General features: G+C 30.7%; 12 protein-coding genes across 12 annotated transcripts; 6 read left to right on the top strand and 6 right to left on the bottom strand.

Annotated features, from left to right (window-relative positions):
• Nucleotides 1-139: 139 nt before the first annotated feature.
• On the bottom strand, nucleotides 140-1,672 carry BN7_5112 (Flavin-containing monooxygenase; the record flags this gene model as incomplete). The annotated part of the gene is made up of 1 exon (XM_011274362.1): nucleotides 140-1,672. One exon carries the CDS (start codon nucleotides 1,670-1,672, stop codon nucleotides 140-142), a length of 1,533 nt encoding a protein of 510 aa, XP_011272664.1.
• Nucleotides 1,673-2,083: 411 nt separating this feature from the next.
• On the top strand, nucleotides 2,084-3,601 carry BN7_5111 (putative transporter; the record flags this gene model as incomplete). Its single annotated transcript, XM_011274361.1, has 1 exon — nucleotides 2,084-3,601. The coding sequence occupies one exon, from the start codon at nucleotides 2,084-2,086 to the stop codon at nucleotides 3,599-3,601; it is 1,518 nt and encodes a 505-aa protein (XP_011272663.1).
• A 140-nt stretch (nucleotides 3,602-3,741) lies between these two features.
• On the top strand, nucleotides 3,742-5,139 carry BN7_5110 (putative monooxygenase; the record flags this gene model as incomplete). Its single annotated transcript, XM_011274360.1, has 1 exon — nucleotides 3,742-5,139. One exon carries the CDS (start codon nucleotides 3,742-3,744, stop codon nucleotides 5,137-5,139), a length of 1,398 nt encoding a protein of 465 aa, XP_011272662.1.
• A 265-nt stretch (nucleotides 5,140-5,404) lies between these two features.
• On the top strand, nucleotides 5,405-6,940 carry BN7_5109 (uncharacterized protein; the record flags this gene model as incomplete). The annotated part of the gene is made up of 1 exon (XM_011274359.1): nucleotides 5,405-6,940. The coding sequence occupies one exon, from the start codon at nucleotides 5,405-5,407 to the stop codon at nucleotides 6,938-6,940; it is 1,536 nt and encodes a 511-aa protein (XP_011272661.1).
• Nucleotides 6,941-6,985: 45 nt separating this feature from the next.
• On the bottom strand, nucleotides 6,986-8,011 carry BN7_5108 (amidohydrolase family protein; the record flags this gene model as incomplete). Its single annotated transcript, XM_011274358.1, has 1 exon — nucleotides 6,986-8,011. The coding sequence occupies one exon, from the start codon at nucleotides 8,009-8,011 to the stop codon at nucleotides 6,986-6,988; it is 1,026 nt and encodes a 341-aa protein (XP_011272660.1).
• Nucleotides 8,012-8,218: 207 nt separating this feature from the next.
• Nucleotides 8,219-8,974, top strand: BN7_5107 (SDR family NAD(P)-dependent oxidoreductase; the record flags this gene model as incomplete). The annotated part of the gene is made up of 1 exon (XM_011274357.1): nucleotides 8,219-8,974. One exon carries the CDS (start codon nucleotides 8,219-8,221, stop codon nucleotides 8,972-8,974), a length of 756 nt encoding a protein of 251 aa, XP_011272659.1.
• A 21-nt stretch (nucleotides 8,975-8,995) lies between these two features.
• On the bottom strand, nucleotides 8,996-10,237 carry BN7_5106 (L-rhamnonate dehydratase; the record flags this gene model as incomplete). The annotated part of the gene is made up of 1 exon (XM_011274356.1): nucleotides 8,996-10,237. One exon carries the CDS (start codon nucleotides 10,235-10,237, stop codon nucleotides 8,996-8,998), a length of 1,242 nt encoding a protein of 413 aa, XP_011272658.1.
• A 333-nt stretch (nucleotides 10,238-10,570) lies between these two features.
• BN7_5105 (putative transcriptional regulatory protein) lies at nucleotides 10,571-13,192 on the bottom strand (the record flags this gene model as incomplete). Its single annotated transcript, XM_011274355.1, has 1 exon — nucleotides 10,571-13,192. The coding sequence occupies one exon, from the start codon at nucleotides 13,190-13,192 to the stop codon at nucleotides 10,571-10,573; it is 2,622 nt and encodes an 873-aa protein (XP_011272657.1).
• A 512-nt stretch (nucleotides 13,193-13,704) lies between these two features.
• On the top strand, nucleotides 13,705-14,637 carry BN7_5104 (dihydrodipicolinate synthase family protein; the record flags this gene model as incomplete). Its single annotated transcript, XM_011274354.1, has 1 exon — nucleotides 13,705-14,637. The coding sequence occupies one exon, from the start codon at nucleotides 13,705-13,707 to the stop codon at nucleotides 14,635-14,637; it is 933 nt and encodes a 310-aa protein (XP_011272656.1).
• A 262-nt stretch (nucleotides 14,638-14,899) lies between these two features.
• BN7_5103 (uncharacterized protein) lies at nucleotides 14,900-15,277 on the top strand (the record flags this gene model as incomplete). Its single annotated transcript, XM_011274353.1, has 1 exon — nucleotides 14,900-15,277. The coding sequence occupies one exon, from the start codon at nucleotides 14,900-14,902 to the stop codon at nucleotides 15,275-15,277; it is 378 nt and encodes a 125-aa protein (XP_011272655.1).
• Nucleotides 15,278-15,375: 98 nt separating this feature from the next.
• VBA2 (Vba2p) lies at nucleotides 15,376-17,106 on the bottom strand (the record flags this gene model as incomplete). Its single annotated transcript, XM_011274352.1, has 1 exon — nucleotides 15,376-17,106. The coding sequence occupies one exon, from the start codon at nucleotides 17,104-17,106 to the stop codon at nucleotides 15,376-15,378; it is 1,731 nt and encodes a 576-aa protein (XP_011272654.1).
• Nucleotides 17,107-18,030: 924 nt separating this feature from the next.
• On the bottom strand, nucleotides 18,031-18,861 carry BN7_5101 (acetate uptake transporter family protein; the record flags this gene model as incomplete). The annotated part of the gene is made up of 1 exon (XM_011274351.1): nucleotides 18,031-18,861. The coding sequence occupies one exon, from the start codon at nucleotides 18,859-18,861 to the stop codon at nucleotides 18,031-18,033; it is 831 nt and encodes a 276-aa protein (XP_011272653.1).
• Nucleotides 18,862-19,406: the final 545 nt, after the last annotated feature.

Here is a 19,406-nt window from a genome sequence, read left to right as displayed (position 1 = left end):
GGTGTATAAAGGTTCCATAGAGTGTCTTCAACAATTCTTATATAAGATAATTACATAATCACGTATACAATATACATCATTGAAAAAAAAAAAATACGAGTATATCTCAAAAATCTATACTTTAAATACTTTCAATTTATTATTTAGAATTATTTAGATCTATAACTTTATCATAAGTTAATTTACCTGACTTAAATAAATTATAAATCCTAACAACATGTTCCCATCCATTTTGTACTTCTTCTTTAGAAACATTTAAAATATCAAATGGATGTTTCCTATTCTTTGGAGCTAATTTAATACATAAATCAGCCAAATTTTCCCTTGCTGTATCAACATTATAAATATGGAAATCACCTGCTACATTTCTTTGGTTTAACCATTCTAATTGAAATTCTTTACTTGGTAATTTACTAAAATTTGACCAAACACCAGCTATAGCTGCAGCTTGAGATTCTATTGTAGCGAAAAGATATGGTGATTGTTGAATACCAATAGTGGTAAATGTTGGATCATCAACAGAAAATGCATATAGATAAAGATTTTTAATGAGACTAAATTTTGAATTTTCATCAACAATTTGACCTAATTGAATTAAATTTTGATTTTTAAGGAAAGGGTAATGGAAATGATATCCAGTTGCAAATATTATTTTATCATAAACACCTATTGAATCATCAACAAAAATCACATTAGATCCATCAAACTCCTTAATCTTGGGCTTTATAATTAAATCAGGTTGTTCAAAAATTACTTCAATTCCTGCACCTGACGTATTTTTAACAGTTCTTCTAGATACAGTGATTGATTTAGAAGATCCCACCAAAAATTTGATAACATCAACAGAACTTGAATGTGATCCGATAATCAATACATTTTGATTTTGGAATTGGTCAAAATTTTTAATTCCTTTAGTATGTAATAATGTATTTGGATGTGATTGATTATATTGATTCAAATTTTCAATGAATGGAATAAATGGAACACTATAATGACCATTTGCAGTTATTATAGCATCAAATGTTTCTTGATACCAATAATCTTTGATTCCATCAGTTTTACGTAAAACTAAATTCCATTTTCCTTTGGATTTTTCAACTTTTTCAACTGTTGTTTGAAATCTAATGAATTTGTTTAATTGATTTTCTTGTACAACTTTATAAAGATCTTTATGAATCTCACCAGCTGTAGAGAATGGATTAATTGAACGAGAACCATTTGAATCATAATGTTTCAATCCATTAGGTAATCTAACTAATGGTGCAATGATATTTGAAAATAATGCTGGATAAGCTGCACTATTTGACCAGCGTACTGTTTCATCATGTTTTTTAATAATTGGAGAATCAAGTGAAGTAAGTTTCAAATCATTAGGGTTTGGTATAGATTTGAGTGGTGGATCTAAAGTTTCAGGTTTATTATAATTTCCATCATTTAAAATATCTTGAGATGGGAAAACAGGATCAGATTTGTTTGAATAATACCAATTACCTCCTAAAGTATCATTTCTTTCAAATAATACAATTTCTTCAAATGCAGGATTTGAATCATCATTGTCAAAAGTTGAAATCCCATCTTTTGATGTATGTAATAATTCATTTAATGCAGCAATACCAGCAACTCCACCACCAATAATGGCAATTTTTTTGATATCAAAAGATTCAACAGTCATTGTTCTGAGAAAAGATTCCCAGAAACTATTGAACAATCATTTTCAGCTATAATTGGATCTCATATATATATAAATGTAAATTAAACAACTTGTGGCAATATTACTCAAGTTCTTTTTTTTTTGTTTTCGCTTATATTGATGTTTTCAGAAAACCACATCGCGAAATTAATTTGTATTTAATACCCACCCATTTTGAAGATGTGGTTCCATTAACTAATGGAACTGTGTAAACAGTGTGTGTGTGCTCTTTAGTAGCTTAAGCTGCCTGCTGCCTGGATCTCGCTAAAGTATGTGGCGCTATCTTGATCAAAATGATTTTGAATAAAGTATAAAGGGAAAGTGATAACTACTATAACAACGGTCCATCTAACGGTCTTGAGATATCTCAAATTAATATTATGGATTTATATCATGACAGAAATTGATTCTAAATTGAATTCCAAAATTGAAATATCATCCATTGATGATAATGATCAATCAAGTACATCTTTCAATAAGGTTAAAAAAGCTGTTGAACAAGATGGGTTTTATACATATGAAGAAGAAAAAAGATTACTTCGTAAGATTGATTTAAGATTAATGCCATTATTAATTTTACTTTATCTTTGTAAAAATCTTGATGTCAATAATATTAGTTACATCATAACCATGAATAAAGATACTGGGCATAATGTCTTAAAGCAATTAAATATGACTAGAGATGATTGGGCTTGGACAAGTACCATATATTATATTCCATTTATATTATTTGAAATTCCTTCAACAATTTTAATGAAAAAAACTTCACCAAGAGTTCATCAATTTAGAATTTCATTTTTATGGGGGATTGCAACAATTTGTCATGCAGCTGTTAAAAATAAACAAGGTTTATATGGTTTAAGATTTGCATTAGGATTATTTGAAGCAGGTCAATTTCCTGGATCTTTATTACACCTTTGTTATTTTTATAGACCTGATGAAGTTACAACAAGAATGGCATTTCTAGGTGTTTTAGGTTCTTTTTCAAGTATTTTAACAGCTTTCATTACTTATGGTTTTAGTTTTACATCTGGTAATGTTGGTAATTTATCAGGATGGCAATGGGTTTATATTTCAGAGGGGGCTTTCACAATAATTTCTTCAATTATAATCTTATATTATTTACCAAATTATCCAGATTCTGTTAATTGGTTAACTGAAGAGGAAAAATCATATATTATTGCAAGATTACCTCCACAATCACCAAAATCAACAGATGAAGATTTTAAATTTAAAGATTTAATTGAATCATTAAAATCAAAAATTTTGTGGGGGTTTTCAGGTGTTAAAGTTTTCCAAATTTTAGGTACATATGGTTTATCATTTTGGTTACCATCAATTATTCAAGATTTTGGATTAAGTGACCCGGCAAAAGCACCATTATTAAGTATTCCATCTGCAACTGCATCTGTTATATCTGGGATTTATTTTTCATATCTTGTTGATAGATCATATTTCCCACCAGGATTATTATGTTTTGTTTCATTAATTGTTTCATTAATTGCATTTATTATTTTAACTACGGTTCAAATTAAAGGTGTATTATATGCATTTATTATATTTGCAACATGCTCAAGTGCAGCTGATGGATCAGTTTTAACTTCATGGTTAGGACAATCAATGGAAGGAAGTTCTAAAGTTGGATTTGCATTTTCATTTGCAAATTCTATTGCACAATTAGGAGGTATTTTAGGTGCACAAATCTTCAGATCAAAATATGCACCAAGATATACAATTCCATATGCAATTTGTTTATCATTTATTGGTGTTGCTGCAATACTTGTAATATATCTTTGGTATATAACAAGAGATACAACAAATAAGTTTATGAGAGAAAGAAGACAAAGATTGAAGCAACGTAATGCTAATCTTCAAGCAAAACCTATATATAATCATTCAGAATTTCAATAAATATAAATGTTTTTTATAATTCTAGTTGTAGATCGATGAACATCGAAGCCACAGTATAGGGAAGGAAACTTATATATAAATACTGAAAAGTAAATCTGATCACAAAACATTATGTAGTACTGTATACTCAGTAGTGAAGTATGACATCAAATACCAAACGTCCAAAACATAATAATCCTAAAAAATGGATCTTGAATGGATTTGTTATGAATACACCTGGTTTACAAAATCCAGGACTTTGGAGTCATCCAAATGATCAAGGTAAAAATTATAAAACTATAAAGTATTGGACAGATTTAGCTAAAAAATTAGAAGATGCAAACTTTACAAGTTTATTTATTGCAGATGTTTTAGGACCATATGATGTTTTTGGAGGTCCTGGGAATTTTAGTTCACCTGCAATTGGAGCAGGTCAATTACCTGTTAATGATCCAAGTTTAATTGTACCAGTTATGGCAAGTGTTACTAAATCAATTGGATTTGGTATAACAATTTCAACAACTTATGAACATCCATATGATTTATCAAGAAGATTAAGTACTTTAGATCATTTAACAGAAGGTAGAATCGCATGGAATGTTGTTACATCTTATTTAGAAAGTGCAGCAAAGGGACATGGATTAAATGAACAAATTGATAAATCAATTCGTTATGAAAGAGCAAATGAATATTTAGAAGTTATTTATAAATTATTAGAAGGTTCATGGAAAGATGATGCAGTTATTCTCGATACCACGAGAAATATTTATGCAGATCCAACCAAGATTAAATCAATTCATCACAAAGGTAAACATTTTACAATTGATGGAATTCATATTTCAGAACCAAGTAAACAAAGAACTCCAGTTATTTTCCAAGCTGGATTATCCAATGATGGTAAAAAATTAGCTGCAAAACATGCCGAAGGTGTATTTGTTAGTGGTATTTCACCTGAATCAGTTAGATTAAATGTTGATGATATTAAAAAGCTGGCTGTTGAATATGATAGAGATCCTGATTCCATCAAATTTGTATTTGGTGTATTAATTGTTGTTGATGAAACAGATGCAAAAGCATGGAGTAAATTTGAATCATATAAACAATATGCTAATATAGAAGGTGCATTAGCATTGATTGGGGGATGGATGGGATTAGATTTATCACCATTTCCAGATGATATTGATTTAAGAACTGTTGGAGGTGATGTTGGTAAATTTTTCAATAAAAGAAGTCCAAATTCACCAATTTCCAAATTGGAATTTGCCCTTGAAGTTAGTGTTGGTGGGTCACCCAAGATTATTGGATCTTATGAAACGGTTGCTAATGAATTAGAAAGATATATAGATATTGGAGGAGTTGATGGATTTAATTTGAAATATTCTATTGTACCAGGATCATTTGATGATATTATAGAATGGTTATTACCTGAATTACGTAAAAGAGGTCATTTTGATTCAAATTATCCAGTGCCTGAGGGAACATTACGTGAGAATTTATCAAGAATTGAAGGTAATACTCATTTACCATCTGATCATCCTGGATATAAATTTAAATGGTGAATGGTGAATGAATTCTTTGTGTGTTTGTCCCATTGTAGTAGTAAAACCGTCGTACTTTAATTTCCGCCTTATCAGTGATGGAAAAAAAAGGATCAAAAAAAACAAAAAAAAAATCCATCCGTTGAGACAAATTGGTTGCATACATGATAAAAATTTTAACGGATCAGAAGATCTTTGAATATATATAAGTACTCCTACTTATTCTTTGTTTAAACAATCAACTTGAACTTATAATATAAGGTCAAACAACAGAGAATCCAAAAAAATGCTACTCAATACGGCTCTTACATCTTTAGCTTTGGCTTCAATGGTTTATGCTGCAGATGATAACACTGATGATTATAAAGTTGTTGGAAGTTTAATCTTTGGTCGTCATAATGATAGACCTGCTAAACCTGCAAATTATTTAACTCCAATTGGTGCTGAACATCAATTTCAAATTGGTCAATTCTATCGTGAACGTTATTTTGGGTTAGATTCTTCAAATTCTAAAATTGATGATGATTCAAATGTTATTCAAAGTTTAAATAAAGATGGATTTTTCATTAATGGTCAAATCTTTGCTGAAGCTTCATCTGGTAATGTTATTCTTTTCAGTCATTATGCCTTTTTACAAGGTTTATATCCACCTCAAGATGTTTCTGGGACTTCTACTGCTAATCAAACACTCGCAGCTTTATCAAATGGTACAATTGTTGAGAATCCGTTAAGTGGATATCAATATGTTAAATCCACTATTCAAGAAAATGCCACCGAAGAATATATTTGGACTAAAGGTGATGAAAATTGTCCTGCTGTGACTAAATCTTTAAAAGATGTTAAATCAAGTGATTTATTTCAAAAATATACTAATGAATCAAATGATTTCTTTCAATCATTAAAAGATATTGAATTTATTAATGAAACTTTCAATCAATCTGAATTAAATTTTAAAAATGCAATGAATATTTTCGATGAAGTTTGGGTTAATACAATTCATAATGAAACTGTCTCTAAACAATTCAATGAATCATTAATTGATTCAATTCAATTCTGGTCTGATCGTTATCAATGGGTATTAAGTGATAATAATTTAAACAGTAATTTAACTATTGGTGCTAAAACATTAATGGGTAGAGTTATGTCAAAATTAGATACAACAAGAAAACAAGGTAAACCTTATTTAAATTATCTAACTGGTTCTTTTAATACAATGTATCAATTAGCAAGTGTTATTAATTTAGATATTGCAGATTCAAAATTTAAAACAATGCCAGATTATGGTGCAACTTATGTTTTTGAATTATTAAACAATACTCAAAATGATGAAACTTTTGTTAGATTTTCATTTAAAAATGGTACACAAGAATTAAATACTTATCCAATTTTCAATTCAACAAATAATATGATGAAATGGGATGATTTCACTTCAAATGTTGGAAAAATTGCAATTAAAGATGTATCATCATGGTGTAATGTATGTGGATATAATGATATTTCATCTGATAATGTTATGGAAATGTGTGTACCATATACCAATTTATATGAACAAGCAACTAAATTAAATGATGAAGGTGTTGATTTAAATTCATATAAGAAGAATAAATTAAGTTTAGCTGATGCTGGTGGTATTGGCGCTGGTGTTACAATTGGTGTTTTCGCTTTAATTGGTGTTTTAGGATTTTTATTATATAAGTTACGTGGAGGAAAATCTACACAATCATCCAATATTCAACCAACACATACAAATTCAGCAAATTCAGGTACTGTTGCTGGTAGTGATAGTGATTTAGAAAAAGGTTCAAATGTTTCAACTAATTAATCAATTAATAATAATAATAATAATAATAATAATACATAGTTTTTATCAATTCAAGTTATATGCTTCAACAACATTATTCTTGTAGAAATCTTCAGGATTTAATCCATATTTATCGATTAAATAATCTGTTATCTTAACCCATTTAACCCAAGTTTCATGGAAATTAATCTTTTTAACAGCTATTGGCCAATCACTTCCGAAAATTATTTGATTTTTAGGGAAATTATCAACAAAAGTTTTAAACCAAGGTTCAATTCTTGCAATTGATTCTGTTAAATCATCATCTTGGGCAATTTCATCAGGTAATTCTGGGAATCCACCACTAAATTTAATATAAATTTTATTACTTTGGGTATTTTGAGAGATTCTTTCAACTAAAGATTGCCATTCTTTAAAATCTAAATTGTTATAAACATCTTTAGAACTCAATGATAAATTAGCTTTTGATAAATGATTCAAAATATATGTAACGTTTTCAGTTTTTTGTAATAATTCAATAACTTCTTTTAATTGTCTATTCCCATCTTGTCTAATATTTAATCCTAAATCATAAACAAATCCATTTTGGGCAAGCCAATTGATTGAATCAATATAATTTTGTTCAAGTATACTACCAGGTGGAAGACCATCAAATAAATATCTAAAACCTTTAACTCTTTCAAATGTCTTGGGGTCCAACGATTGAGTTTTCAATTTTTGGATATATTCTTTTAATTTAGTAACACCTTGTGGTATTGGAGCCCATGGAACAATTCCTTTTATAAAATCTTTACCTGAAAGATCTGAACCTTCACCAATTTTAGGGATTCCAAGTATTATACGTTCAACATATAAGTATTCTTCAATTGGGTATTTCCAACCTTCATAAGATAATCCACTATCAACACAAATCTCTATGAATATTAAACCTTCAACTTTATGTTTGGATGATTCTGAAATAACTTTTTTGTATTCATCCAATCTAAATTCATCATTTAATTGTGAACTTTGAGACACAAGTGGCAAACGTCCATCCTGACTATAAGATTTGGAATAAAGATGAACATGACTATCAATAACATTGACTGGCATGATGGAATAATAATAATTGTGAGGCTCTGAGTGTTTGTTTGAAATCAAAACTGATGTTGTTGTTTACTTTTCGGTCAATCTTTGTTTTCTATATTCTCTGGGGGAAAACTCGAAAAAGTTTGGGTATTTATATATTCATGTGATATGCCACCACACATATTCATTGGAAATTAGTCAAAATCAACAAATATTATTCAATTGATCAAAATGAATCTTCTTGAAGGGAAAGTCGCTGTTATCACGGGTGCTGCTACTGGGATTGGTAGAGCAATTGCAATTGGATTTCATAAACAAGGTGCTAAAATTGCAATCAATTATTTACAAGGTCAAGAATCCGAGATTGAATCTTTAAAATTGGAAATTAATGATTTATTGGCAATTCCTGGTGATATTTCACAACAATTAACAAGTGAAAACTTGATTCAACAAACTGTTCAAAAATTTGGTGAAGTAAACATTTTTGTATCCAATGCTGGTGTTTGTCAATTTGCAGAGTTTCTTGAAGTTACCCCAGATCTTTATGAACAAACCGTAAATATCAATTTGAATGGTGCATTTTATGCTACACAATCAGCTGCTAAACAGATGAAACTACAAGGGAAAGGTGGTTCAATCATTGGTGTTAGTAGTATAAGTGCATTGGTTGGTGGGGGCTTACAAACTCATTATACCCCTACAAAAGCTGGTATTTTATCTTTAATGCAAAGTACTGCAGTGGCATTAGGTAAATATGGTATAAGATGTAATGCTCTTTTACCAGGGACAATAAGGACTCAATTGAATGATGAAGATATGGCTGATGATAATAAGAGATCATATATGGAAGGTAGAATTCCTCTTGGTAGATTGGGGAAAACTTCAGATTTAGCTGGTCCTGCTATATTTTTAGCTTCTGATTTAAGTGAATATGTTACAGGTTCTCAAATATTAGTTGATGGTGGTTTATTTGTAAATTTACAATAAATTAATATATATACTTATTTATTATTCATCTTCTTTATTTAATGTAATTGTTTTCTGTGGTGATGGATTTAACAAATATTCTGCATCAATAAATTGTTGTTTTGGATTAATAGTTAAACCAAATCCTGGTTTATTTAAATCACTAACATTTAAAAATCCTTTATATGGAATTGGTTCATCAATAAATAATTCTCCAAACACTGGTAAAACTGATCTTGAATCTGGTGAATTTGCAAGATATTCTTGGAATGGTGTATTTTGTTGACTAACAACAAAATGATATGAATATGGACCTGAAGCATGAGGAACAACAGGGATATCATAAGCAGCTGCTTGAGCTGCAACTTTAAGTAATTCAGTTAATCCACCAACCCACATAACATCTGGTTGAATAATATCAAGATTACGACCTTCAATTAATTTTCTAAATCCATATTTAGTATATTCATGTTCACCAGTTGTAAATTTAACATCTGGATGAGCTCTTTTAATTTGTGCAAATCCATCAAAATCATCAGGATGTAAAACTTCTTCCCACCAATTGATATTTAAATGTTTAGTAGCTTTGACTAAATCAATAACATAAGAAACATTTAATGACATATAACAATCAACCATTAATGGGAAATCTGGACCAACTGCATCACGATGTTTTGTTAAAAATTCAACATTTTTCTTCAATCCTAAATGACCTTCATCAGGACCAAATGGTAATGCAACTTTACCACCCCAAAATCCCATTTCTTTAGCAGCTTCGGGTCTTGAACTTGTACAATAAAAATCAAGACGATCTCTTGTAGCACCACCAATCATCTTATAAACAGGTTCATTTCTAATTTTGCCTAAAAGATCCCATAATGCTAAATCAACAACACTTATAACTGCAATTGTTATCCCTTTTCTACCATAAAACATTGAAGCTCTAAATAATTTATCCCAAATGATATTTAAATCTCTTGGATCTCCACCTTCTAAAAATCTATTGAAATGATGATGAACTAACCAACATGCAATTGGACCACCAAACCCTGTAGCAAAACCTTTATGGCCATCATCAGCTTCAATTTCAACACAAAAAGATCCTAAAACATTAATACCCCATGAAGTTCTTGATTTTCTATATTCTGGATATTTCGACATTGGATTTGAAATATCATTATCCACTAACCAGTGTCCTTTTTCCACATCATGATAATCACCACCACCTTTACCATGTATTAGATATGTCTTGACTTTTTTAATCTTTGGGAAATTGGAAACCATTTCGTTGTTTGATATTATAATTGGCCTTCTGTACTCAAATGAATCGAGATCATATTTGGAAAAGTATCATGTTTAAATACTAATTTTTTGAATCTTATAATTCACCCCCTCAAAAGTATGATCAGGGTAGATGGATATAGACAGCTATTATTCGAAACTTTGTTTTAGCATTTTTTTGACGCTCGTCGCCAAAATTCGATGATCTCTTTCCGGTGCATTTTTGCTCCAGGTAATCTTCGAGTAATCAATCACCCGAATGGAGGAGCATCAAATATAATTTGACACAAAATATCACTACGTAAATTAATTGAACTCATAAAAACATAAAATTATTCATATATTCAATTGATCATTGCTATAGCTATTACTATTCATATCAAGTGCAAGAAAATTGAATAAATCATCATGAGTTAGCTGGAAATCCTCAAACCCTTGGATAGATGGTGTTTGGAAATTTGACAAGCTATGTTGAAGTGGGAAAGTATTATTAAAACTATTACCACCTCTTGTAATATTACTATTGAGAACTTGCGTACCTTGAGTCGAACTTTGCTGAGAATTTGAAGTGGATTCAACATGATTCTGTACTTGTTGATTAATACTGTTGGGATGGTAATGTGATTTAGACCCTTTCCCTGCTAATTTGTTAAACCAATAAACTAGTGAGTGTGAACCTAATCTCATATCAGTAACAACTTTTGTTGGCTCTCTTTTTTCATCTGTAATTTCTTGTTCATCACTCGATTCACCATCTTCGTCACCTTCGTTTATGGTCCCATTTTCACTAATAATAGAACTTCTATTATGTATAGATGAATTTGATGGAGATGATGTTGATGCCATAGTTTTAACATATGATAAATCAGAGACATGTAAAAATTCTAAAATCTTAAAATATACATTGGAACTCTCCCAGTATTTACCAATTCTTTTCAATACATTTGCAAAAAATGACAATTTCTTTTGATGATCACTTATTGAACCTTTTCTTTGTGCTTGATATATAACATCCACAAATAATATTCTGCAATTTATCCAAATATAGAACCCAAAATGAGGTCCTAACTTTTCAAATATATCATCATCATTTGTTAAAGTAGGTAATTGAGAAACAAATGAATAAACTTCATCAGCTGCTTCAAGACATTGTGCTTTTGAATCATCTGAAGATTTAAATAAAGTTGATTCACCATGTGGATATCCTGAGGGTGAATGTAACTTGATGAAAGTGGTATAGTAATAAACAAATAATAGAATGTCAAAAATTTCTAGTTTTTGACTTTTAATATTAATTGTTGAGAAATTACCATTTTTTAAAAACTTTTGATAATTGAATGGTAGGGAGCGTCTCCATGTATTCATCTGGTTGTCTAAATTTGAAAACTCTCTCTTCCATTCTTCAACTGCCATTTCATCATTAATATTAAATTCTTCAATGGAAAATGAATGTATATCACCCATCAGTTTGTTCAATTCAATGTAAAAAGTAAAAGAATCATATGTAGCTTCAACAATGTGTTGTTGTGAATTCTCGTTACTTTGCATATCTTGTTGTACTAATGATGTCGTATTTGATCTCAATGTTCTAAATTGTGTTATTTCTTTTGGTTTGACATCAAGCCAATAGTTCAATTTAATAGGTAAAAAACAGCTGATTTTATTTGGTTTTAATTTCATATCATGAGAAGAAGAAATAGCATAAAGTTTATCTAAAAGGTAAATGCTCCAGAAACAATGTCTTCTTGACTCTTCATCAATCCAACTTTGGGGTTTTGTCAAAAGATTGATTGACCTATTATTTAATGATCTTGATTTTCTCCTTCCTAATGTATCAGAGTTCGATGTTAATGATGATGAATTGACAGAACCTGGAGAATCATTTGTTGTTATTGATAATTTATTACTATTTTCTGTACCTAACTTCAGATAATTTGCATAATCAGCTGCAATTGAAACATAATTCCAACTTTCAGGCACTTTAACATTTCCAGATAAAGATTCAAATGCCAAAAGGATCATTGATTGTAAACTCTCAATATTTATTCTTTTCAAAGATGTTGAAATTATATGATCTTTGCAATGATCATATATTTTTGATCTTTGTTCTTCTGTTATTTGGTCATTATTTAAATATTTTAGCGTGATTAAAACTATAGCATAAAGCAATAAATGAGGTTTTATTCCCTTTGAGGTATTTTGAACTGATTTTTCAAGATCCATTATTATATTTGGATGTAATAAAGGAAATATTGAGTTGACATTTTTAAAAAATATATCAATCAAAAGATAACAATGATTTGATGACGGTAAACCAAAATTATATGTTCCGTTAGGTACTGATGAAACTGGATTGAGTAATGAAGGTATTTGGAAAGATCTGGTATTTGAAGTTGTGGTATTTTCAGATGAGGTATCACTTGTATCAATATTATTTTCTTGTTTTGATAAATGATCTGAATGTTGTTGTTGGTCTGACTGACTTGACTTATCAACTGAGCTATAAGTACGTTTATTTCCATTATTCTGTAAAGATGCAATTTGGTTTCTTAGTTCACCAAGTTCTTGTTCCAATGAATCTAATCTTGAAGTAACATTCTTTCCATATCCAGGCTTTAGCCCAGGTTTTTTCATTACTGAATATTTACATTCTTTCATATTATTCTTAATACAAAAAGAGCATATAGGTCTCACACCATCACATTTAACTTTCTTTATTTTGCACAGGTCGCATGATTTAGATAATTTCCCATGATCACCATGGTCTGATGAGCCGATACTCTTATCTCTTTGATTTCCTAATGTATTTGAAACATTTGATTCAAGATTATTACCAGTACCAGTACCTTGCGCTAGTGGGTAATTATTCCCCAGACTTTGAACATCTTTGCTATCCCACTCAAAGGTAGTGGAAGTTTTGGAGCGTTTCCTTATGGGCTTATAATCCTCTGGTGACATTTTAGCATAACTTTTAACCACTCTCGATTCAATGATAACCCTTTTCTAATCAAATCAGAATGGATGAATGATAAGTAATGAAAATAAATTCTAATTGCATTTGTTTGTTTTATTAGCCAGTGAGATTTTCATTCATTTCCATAGTTTGGCTGTTTGTCTACCCCAGAAGAAAAAATCATAAAAATGATGACAGGGAAATTGAAATTTTGGCGTTTTCCCTTTTCCCTTGTCGGTTCCCCAATCAGGACATTTTGGCGTGATTTTTCAGTGAATTATCGCGCAATTTCCTTAAACGGTAATAACCTAGAGGAGGAGTGTTAATGCTCCGGGCGAAATTGTTATAAACTCTTTGAATTTTTGATTTCTTTCCTCGTCATTTGTGAATGAATTGGATTGCAAAAGGTGTTTCCATATAAATAAGGAGTTCCTTCCTTATAATTTATATCATGCTTTACTCAAGATCAAAGATCAAATTTGAGAATTGAATCAGTACCACTTGATCTTCGCATATCATGTCTTCACCACCAAAACCAGGAATCTATACACCAATTCCAACTTTTTTCAAGAGATCTGATGGTCACTCAATTGACTATTATACACAGGTTGAACATGCTAAGTTTTTGAGAAAAAATGGAATAGAAGGTTTACTTGTAATGGGCTCAACTGGTGAACAATCACACTTAACAAGAAAAGAAAGGGCTTCCGTCGTTAAAAAGCTTCACGATGAAATACCAGGATATACCTTACTCGCAGGTGTTGTTGCAAATGCATTACAGGATGCTCTTGATGAAATTGAATCTTTGAAAAACGCTGGTGCTTCATATGCTGTTGTTTTGCCCTCTTCATACTTTGGACAAGATATTAAACAAGGAGGAATAATTGAGTGGTACACCAAACTAGCTGATGAATCAACTTTACCACTACTCATATATGTATTTCCAGGAGTTAGTAATGGAATTCATGTTGACCCTGATACGCTTGTTGAACTATCCAAACACGCAAATATTGTTGGAACTAAAATCAGCCATGGGAATGTTTCACACCATGCACTTGTTGGATTACATGAAGATATAATCTCTGGTAAAAATAAATTTAATGTTTTCACAGGTTTGGGACAGCTTCTTTTACCAGTATTAACTGTGGGTGCTAAAGGTACAATTGACGCACTTAGTGGGGCTTTCCCAAAATTGTACGTTGATATTTTCAAAGCATATGAATCTGGTGATTACGATAAGGCCAGATTATTACAACTTGCAGCTTCTAGGGGTGAAGAGATAATTTCAAAAGTTGGTATTCTTGGTATTAAAAGGGCTATTTATGAGCAAGGATTTGGTGAAACATATTTAGGAAGAGCTCCATTAAGTCAAGATTTCCCTACAGGAGCTTGGGATGCTGTTGTTCCTTATTTTGAAGCTGCTAAAGCCGCTGATACCAGTAGTAAATAGGTTTTGTATTACAAAGTGATACATTACAATAAATATTTATTATTCTAAGATCAGGAAGGAAACAATTCCAAAAAATAGATATTGTAGATAAAATGTTTCATCGGTGTTTCATATAAACTATTGATCGGGTTTAACAATGGCCACCATATATACATGCCAGTCCCGACAGTCAAGAATATCAAATATATCCAAATTTAGCTTTCTTTACTAGTATATTGTTATGTACATTATATCTTGTCTTTTAATGTTATTTCAATAAATAATGGCATATTCAACAGAATCTCAAGAAGCTGAATTCCACGACTTATATTCAAGTGATGATTATGATGCAACCTTAGTGGAATCATCAGCTGTATCTAATAAAATGATCACAAGATTTGAATCAGAGAATTACACACCACTTCAAGAGCTATACAATAATTTTGATTTTGAAGACGAGGATGAAGATGAAGAATACTTTCCATCGGATTTTGAAGATAATGATGACTTCTTAACAGATGAAGAGTTAGATGTGAATAATAAAGTAAAGGAAATAAAACAACAATACCTTACAAGTTTAACTTCAACTGAAAAGATCATAATCCTGCTTACTTTCTTTGGTGTGGCTTTTGGGATCGTTATTGGACATTTATTTTCATAACTATAGAAGCTTGACCATTTGAACATATTGATATACTTTTCTTAGCTGTCTCGTTATTTAAAGATTAATAAACACAAAATACGTATATTTGGTGTAAATCACTTCCCTACCTTTTTATCTTTTGAGAGTAAATAATCTCTAAACACACAAAGTAAAAAGCATAAAACACATATTAGAGTGGCTATTAATTGTGCATTTCTTATTGAGGTTTCATAAGATTTCTTTACTGTTGACTGAATATCTTCAGGTAAAGTTTTAATATAACTAATTGATCTTGTGACTTTAAAAATTATTGAGTTAATTTTGTCTTCCCCCAAATCACTATCTTTGAAGTTCTTGATCAAATTGAATTTCAAAAACCATTGAATAATTATTGAAATTGTTGCAACACCCCAAACTTGACCTATAGATCTGAATAAATATAAAGTTGAGGTTGAACTTGCCTGTAAGGCTTTTGGAAATTGTAAAATGAATGAGAATAATAATGCTGGATTTGACATTCCTAAGCCAGCATTTGCAGGTATTAACAAAAAATTAATCAATTTTTCAGGAATTTTAATTGAAATGAAAAAAGCCAATAGATTACCAAACGTTAGTAATAACACACCAGCATGGACTAAATATATTAAATTATTAACATTTTCGTTCATAAAGTAAGCAGTTATTAATGAACCCACACTAGTGAATAATGAAGGAATACCTAATCTCAATCCAGCTGTAGAAGGTGAATCATTCAAAACAATTTGAAATAAAAGAGGTAAAATGAAAATGTACGCAAAGTTTGCAAAACCTGTCAAAATTGAAATGAATAAAACTAAATAATTTGCTGCACCATGAATTTTTTTGAAAGGGATGATTGGTATCTTGTTGGTATTGAATTCAATCTTAATAAATGATAACAGGATTATAAATGAAAACAAGGTTAATGTATATGATGAAGTGTTCAAAGCTAGTAGTTGTGCAGTTAAACCGGTAACTAGCAGAAGTGACCCTTCAATGTCAATATCTTTAATACCTTTAGATTCATCAAATTCTAGTTGATTTTCAATGTAGAAAAAACCAAATATTAAACCAGTTATACTTATTGGAACTTGGATCGCAAAACAATATCTCCAACCAATTTGTTCAGATAGTAGCCCTCCTAGTGCTGCTCCAAGAACACTACCGATACCAATCAATATATTTTGAAAACCTTGAAATAAACCTCTTTTAGCACTTGGAATAATATCAGAGTTTATAACAGTGGCTAAAGTTATGAGACCACCCCCACCACAGCCTGTTAGTGCACGAGCAGCAAAGAGTTGGAAAATATTTGAAGATAATGAACATCCAATACAACCTATAGCGAAAACAGCTGTTGCAAAGAAGTAACAAACTCTTCTGCCGAAAACATCTGAAAAAGCACCATAAAGAGGTTGAAATGAAGTTGAAGTAATCAAGTAAGAGGTGGTTATCCAAGATCCCAAATTTACAGCATTGAATTCACTACCAATGATTGTATAGGTTGAGGCAGTAATTGTACCATCAAAAGCTGCCAATAAAACATTTAACAACAATGAAACTTCAATTTGATAAAGGTTTTTAATTTGAAAAATCGATATTGATTCTTCATCTGTGATATCTTGATTTGTTTCCTCTTGTATTGGGTCTTCAATTGTCTGATAATTTCTATATGCGTTTATATCATTAGTTAAATGACCTGATTCTAAATCATCATCTTGATTCAATGATCTATTATCGATTTGATTATTTTGTAAATCTCTGAAATCTTCACTTGCTAATAACAACACTGATTCTGTGGTTGATAATTTCCTGCTCTTATAAGACATTACTGGTGATATATTTTGAGACGAAGGGCTTGAATTAAAATCATTCCATGTTGAAGAATTAGAATCCATAATATAGAATAACCAAATATATATATATCATGAAATTTCAACCCAAGAACCAAGACAATGGAACAACTATAACGTGGCGGTTTTTGAAGCGTGATCTGGTTGTATGATGTATCAATTACCTTCCTTAAAAAGTGTGGTTTATTTTGCTCTTGAGTATTGTATAAAATGGTACATCAAGATTCAAAAGAACAATTTAGAATACGTTTCCTGTGGCTTTCATTAATGGTGTGGCGAGTGCAGCCAAAGCAGATCTTCGACACTAGACGGGATATTTTGTAGGGCACTAGCCACCAGGAGAGCTGTAGTTAGGTAGCTACGTAGCTAATAACCAGTGGTATTGAATACATTGATCTGTCTATCATAAACTTGGTCTCGACCCTCGACTCATCAGCTTCACCGTACCAAACAATGAAGATCAAGAGATGTCATGTAACCGGATATTTAGGTGAGATGACTCAGGTTAACGCTTTATAGCGATCAATCCAAAAGGGTCTGTGATTTGGCAATTCGAAGACCTTCAATTTTTGACCTTCGGTACTCAAAAGCCTTATAATAAATATTTAGTCTATATATCTAGTTAGTACAAGTTTGATAATTTTACGTATCAATATTTTGTTTAGTTCATCTGTTTATTCAATGTTCATCGATCAAATTTTTTTGGAATTGCGCGATTCAACAGCTGAATTACCCAAAAGGGTATAATCTCAGAATATTATGAAGCTGTCACAAATTGGAAAGGCCACGCTGGTCGCGCTGGAAAATACTAATATAAAGAAATCTACGTACTACTTAAATCTTTGATTTCATAGTCATAAAGTGTAATTTGATTAAACATCATAAACAAAATCATGATAATCAAACAGTTGGTGCCCCTGGCATTGGTGTTGCTCTAACAGTGATATAAGAATTGGTTTTATCAGCAACACCAGCAAATATGATGAAAAATGCATTGAAACTTGCCATTAATCCCAATACACCACCAGCTTTTAGACATCCACTAGAATTGATAAAATATCCAATGGCTAAAAACATCAAGAAAACCCAAACTAATAAAAATAATATAAAGAATGGCCAGGTTGATTTAAATGTACAAATCCACATCAAGAATGAAAAAATAACCCAAGCTGATAAGTAAAATGCTAAAACATTTGCATATTCTGTCTCATCTTCATAACTTGATGTAATTCCACCAAGATCAATCAAAATTGAACCAAAACCTAACCAAAATCCACCATAACTTCCTAATGCAGTTGCTGCAAACGTATTTTCAATAACTAAACACCATAAACCTGCAATTAATTCAATTATCCCACCAAAAAACAAGGCCGCACCACCAATCAACTTAACATTACTAGTACTTCTTGCACCACAATTAACAATTGAAACAACAAAACAGCAAATTGCAAACCCGGCTAAACCTAAAGGTACAGGATTTCCCATTGGACGATGAGGTGATGCATGCAATCCTGGATTCAAATCACCAGCAAATGCATTCATTAATTCACTTTTATGGAAAGCTTGATTTCCTAAATAAACTAAATCACCATCATTTGAGGTTGTAATTCTATGAATTGTACTACCTCCATTTACACTATAACCTTTTGGCTCATCAGTTGAAGAAATATCACCATTATTTGAAACATGACTGATTGTTTGCTTTTCAAGATCATCTGGTAATGTGGCCATCTTTGCAGTGTTCAAGTTCAAATTTACTTCTACTTATGAAGTTCAACTGAATCAATATATATATTTACATCTTGATATTAAAATTAAGGATCTCTATATGAATTTATATATGGTTGATAATGGTTTCAAGATGGATGAGGGGGAGTCATAAGTGAATATATAGATCTAGTTCAAATCCAACAAGCCATTGATTGAATGATCATAAAAGTATAGGATTGATGGAGTATAAAATTAATTTAAAACGGATTTCATCAATTGACTTTATACAACATCTCAAAAAGAAAAGCAATGGAGCTGGTCAAGAACTCAACTCATTTATGATTTTTGTTGAATGAATTAGAGTGAAATTTAAGTTGATAATGCGGGTATTTTATAATATCATTGTTATCCTTGAATTTAAGAAAAAATAATCACAAAGAAAATATAACTGGGGTAAAAAAGAAGAATCGTTCACAAGCATTTTTTCAAGGTTTTGGTGATATTGATAAAGCACTCAAGAAATTTGGATGGTTGTTTGAACTTTAAATCTCCAATATGAAAAAACA

This window comes from Wickerhamomyces ciferrii, contig 00198 (assembly GCF_000313485.1).
Source record: "Wickerhamomyces ciferrii WGS project CAIF00000000 data, strain NRRL Y-1031 F-60-10, contig 00198, whole genome shotgun sequence".
Taxonomy (NCBI): domain Eukaryota; kingdom Fungi; phylum Ascomycota; class Saccharomycetes; order Phaffomycetales; family Wickerhamomycetaceae; genus Hansenula; species Hansenula ciferrii.
The sequence above is the reverse complement of the archived record's forward strand: the minus strand, read 5'-3'. Positions and strand labels throughout refer to the sequence as shown.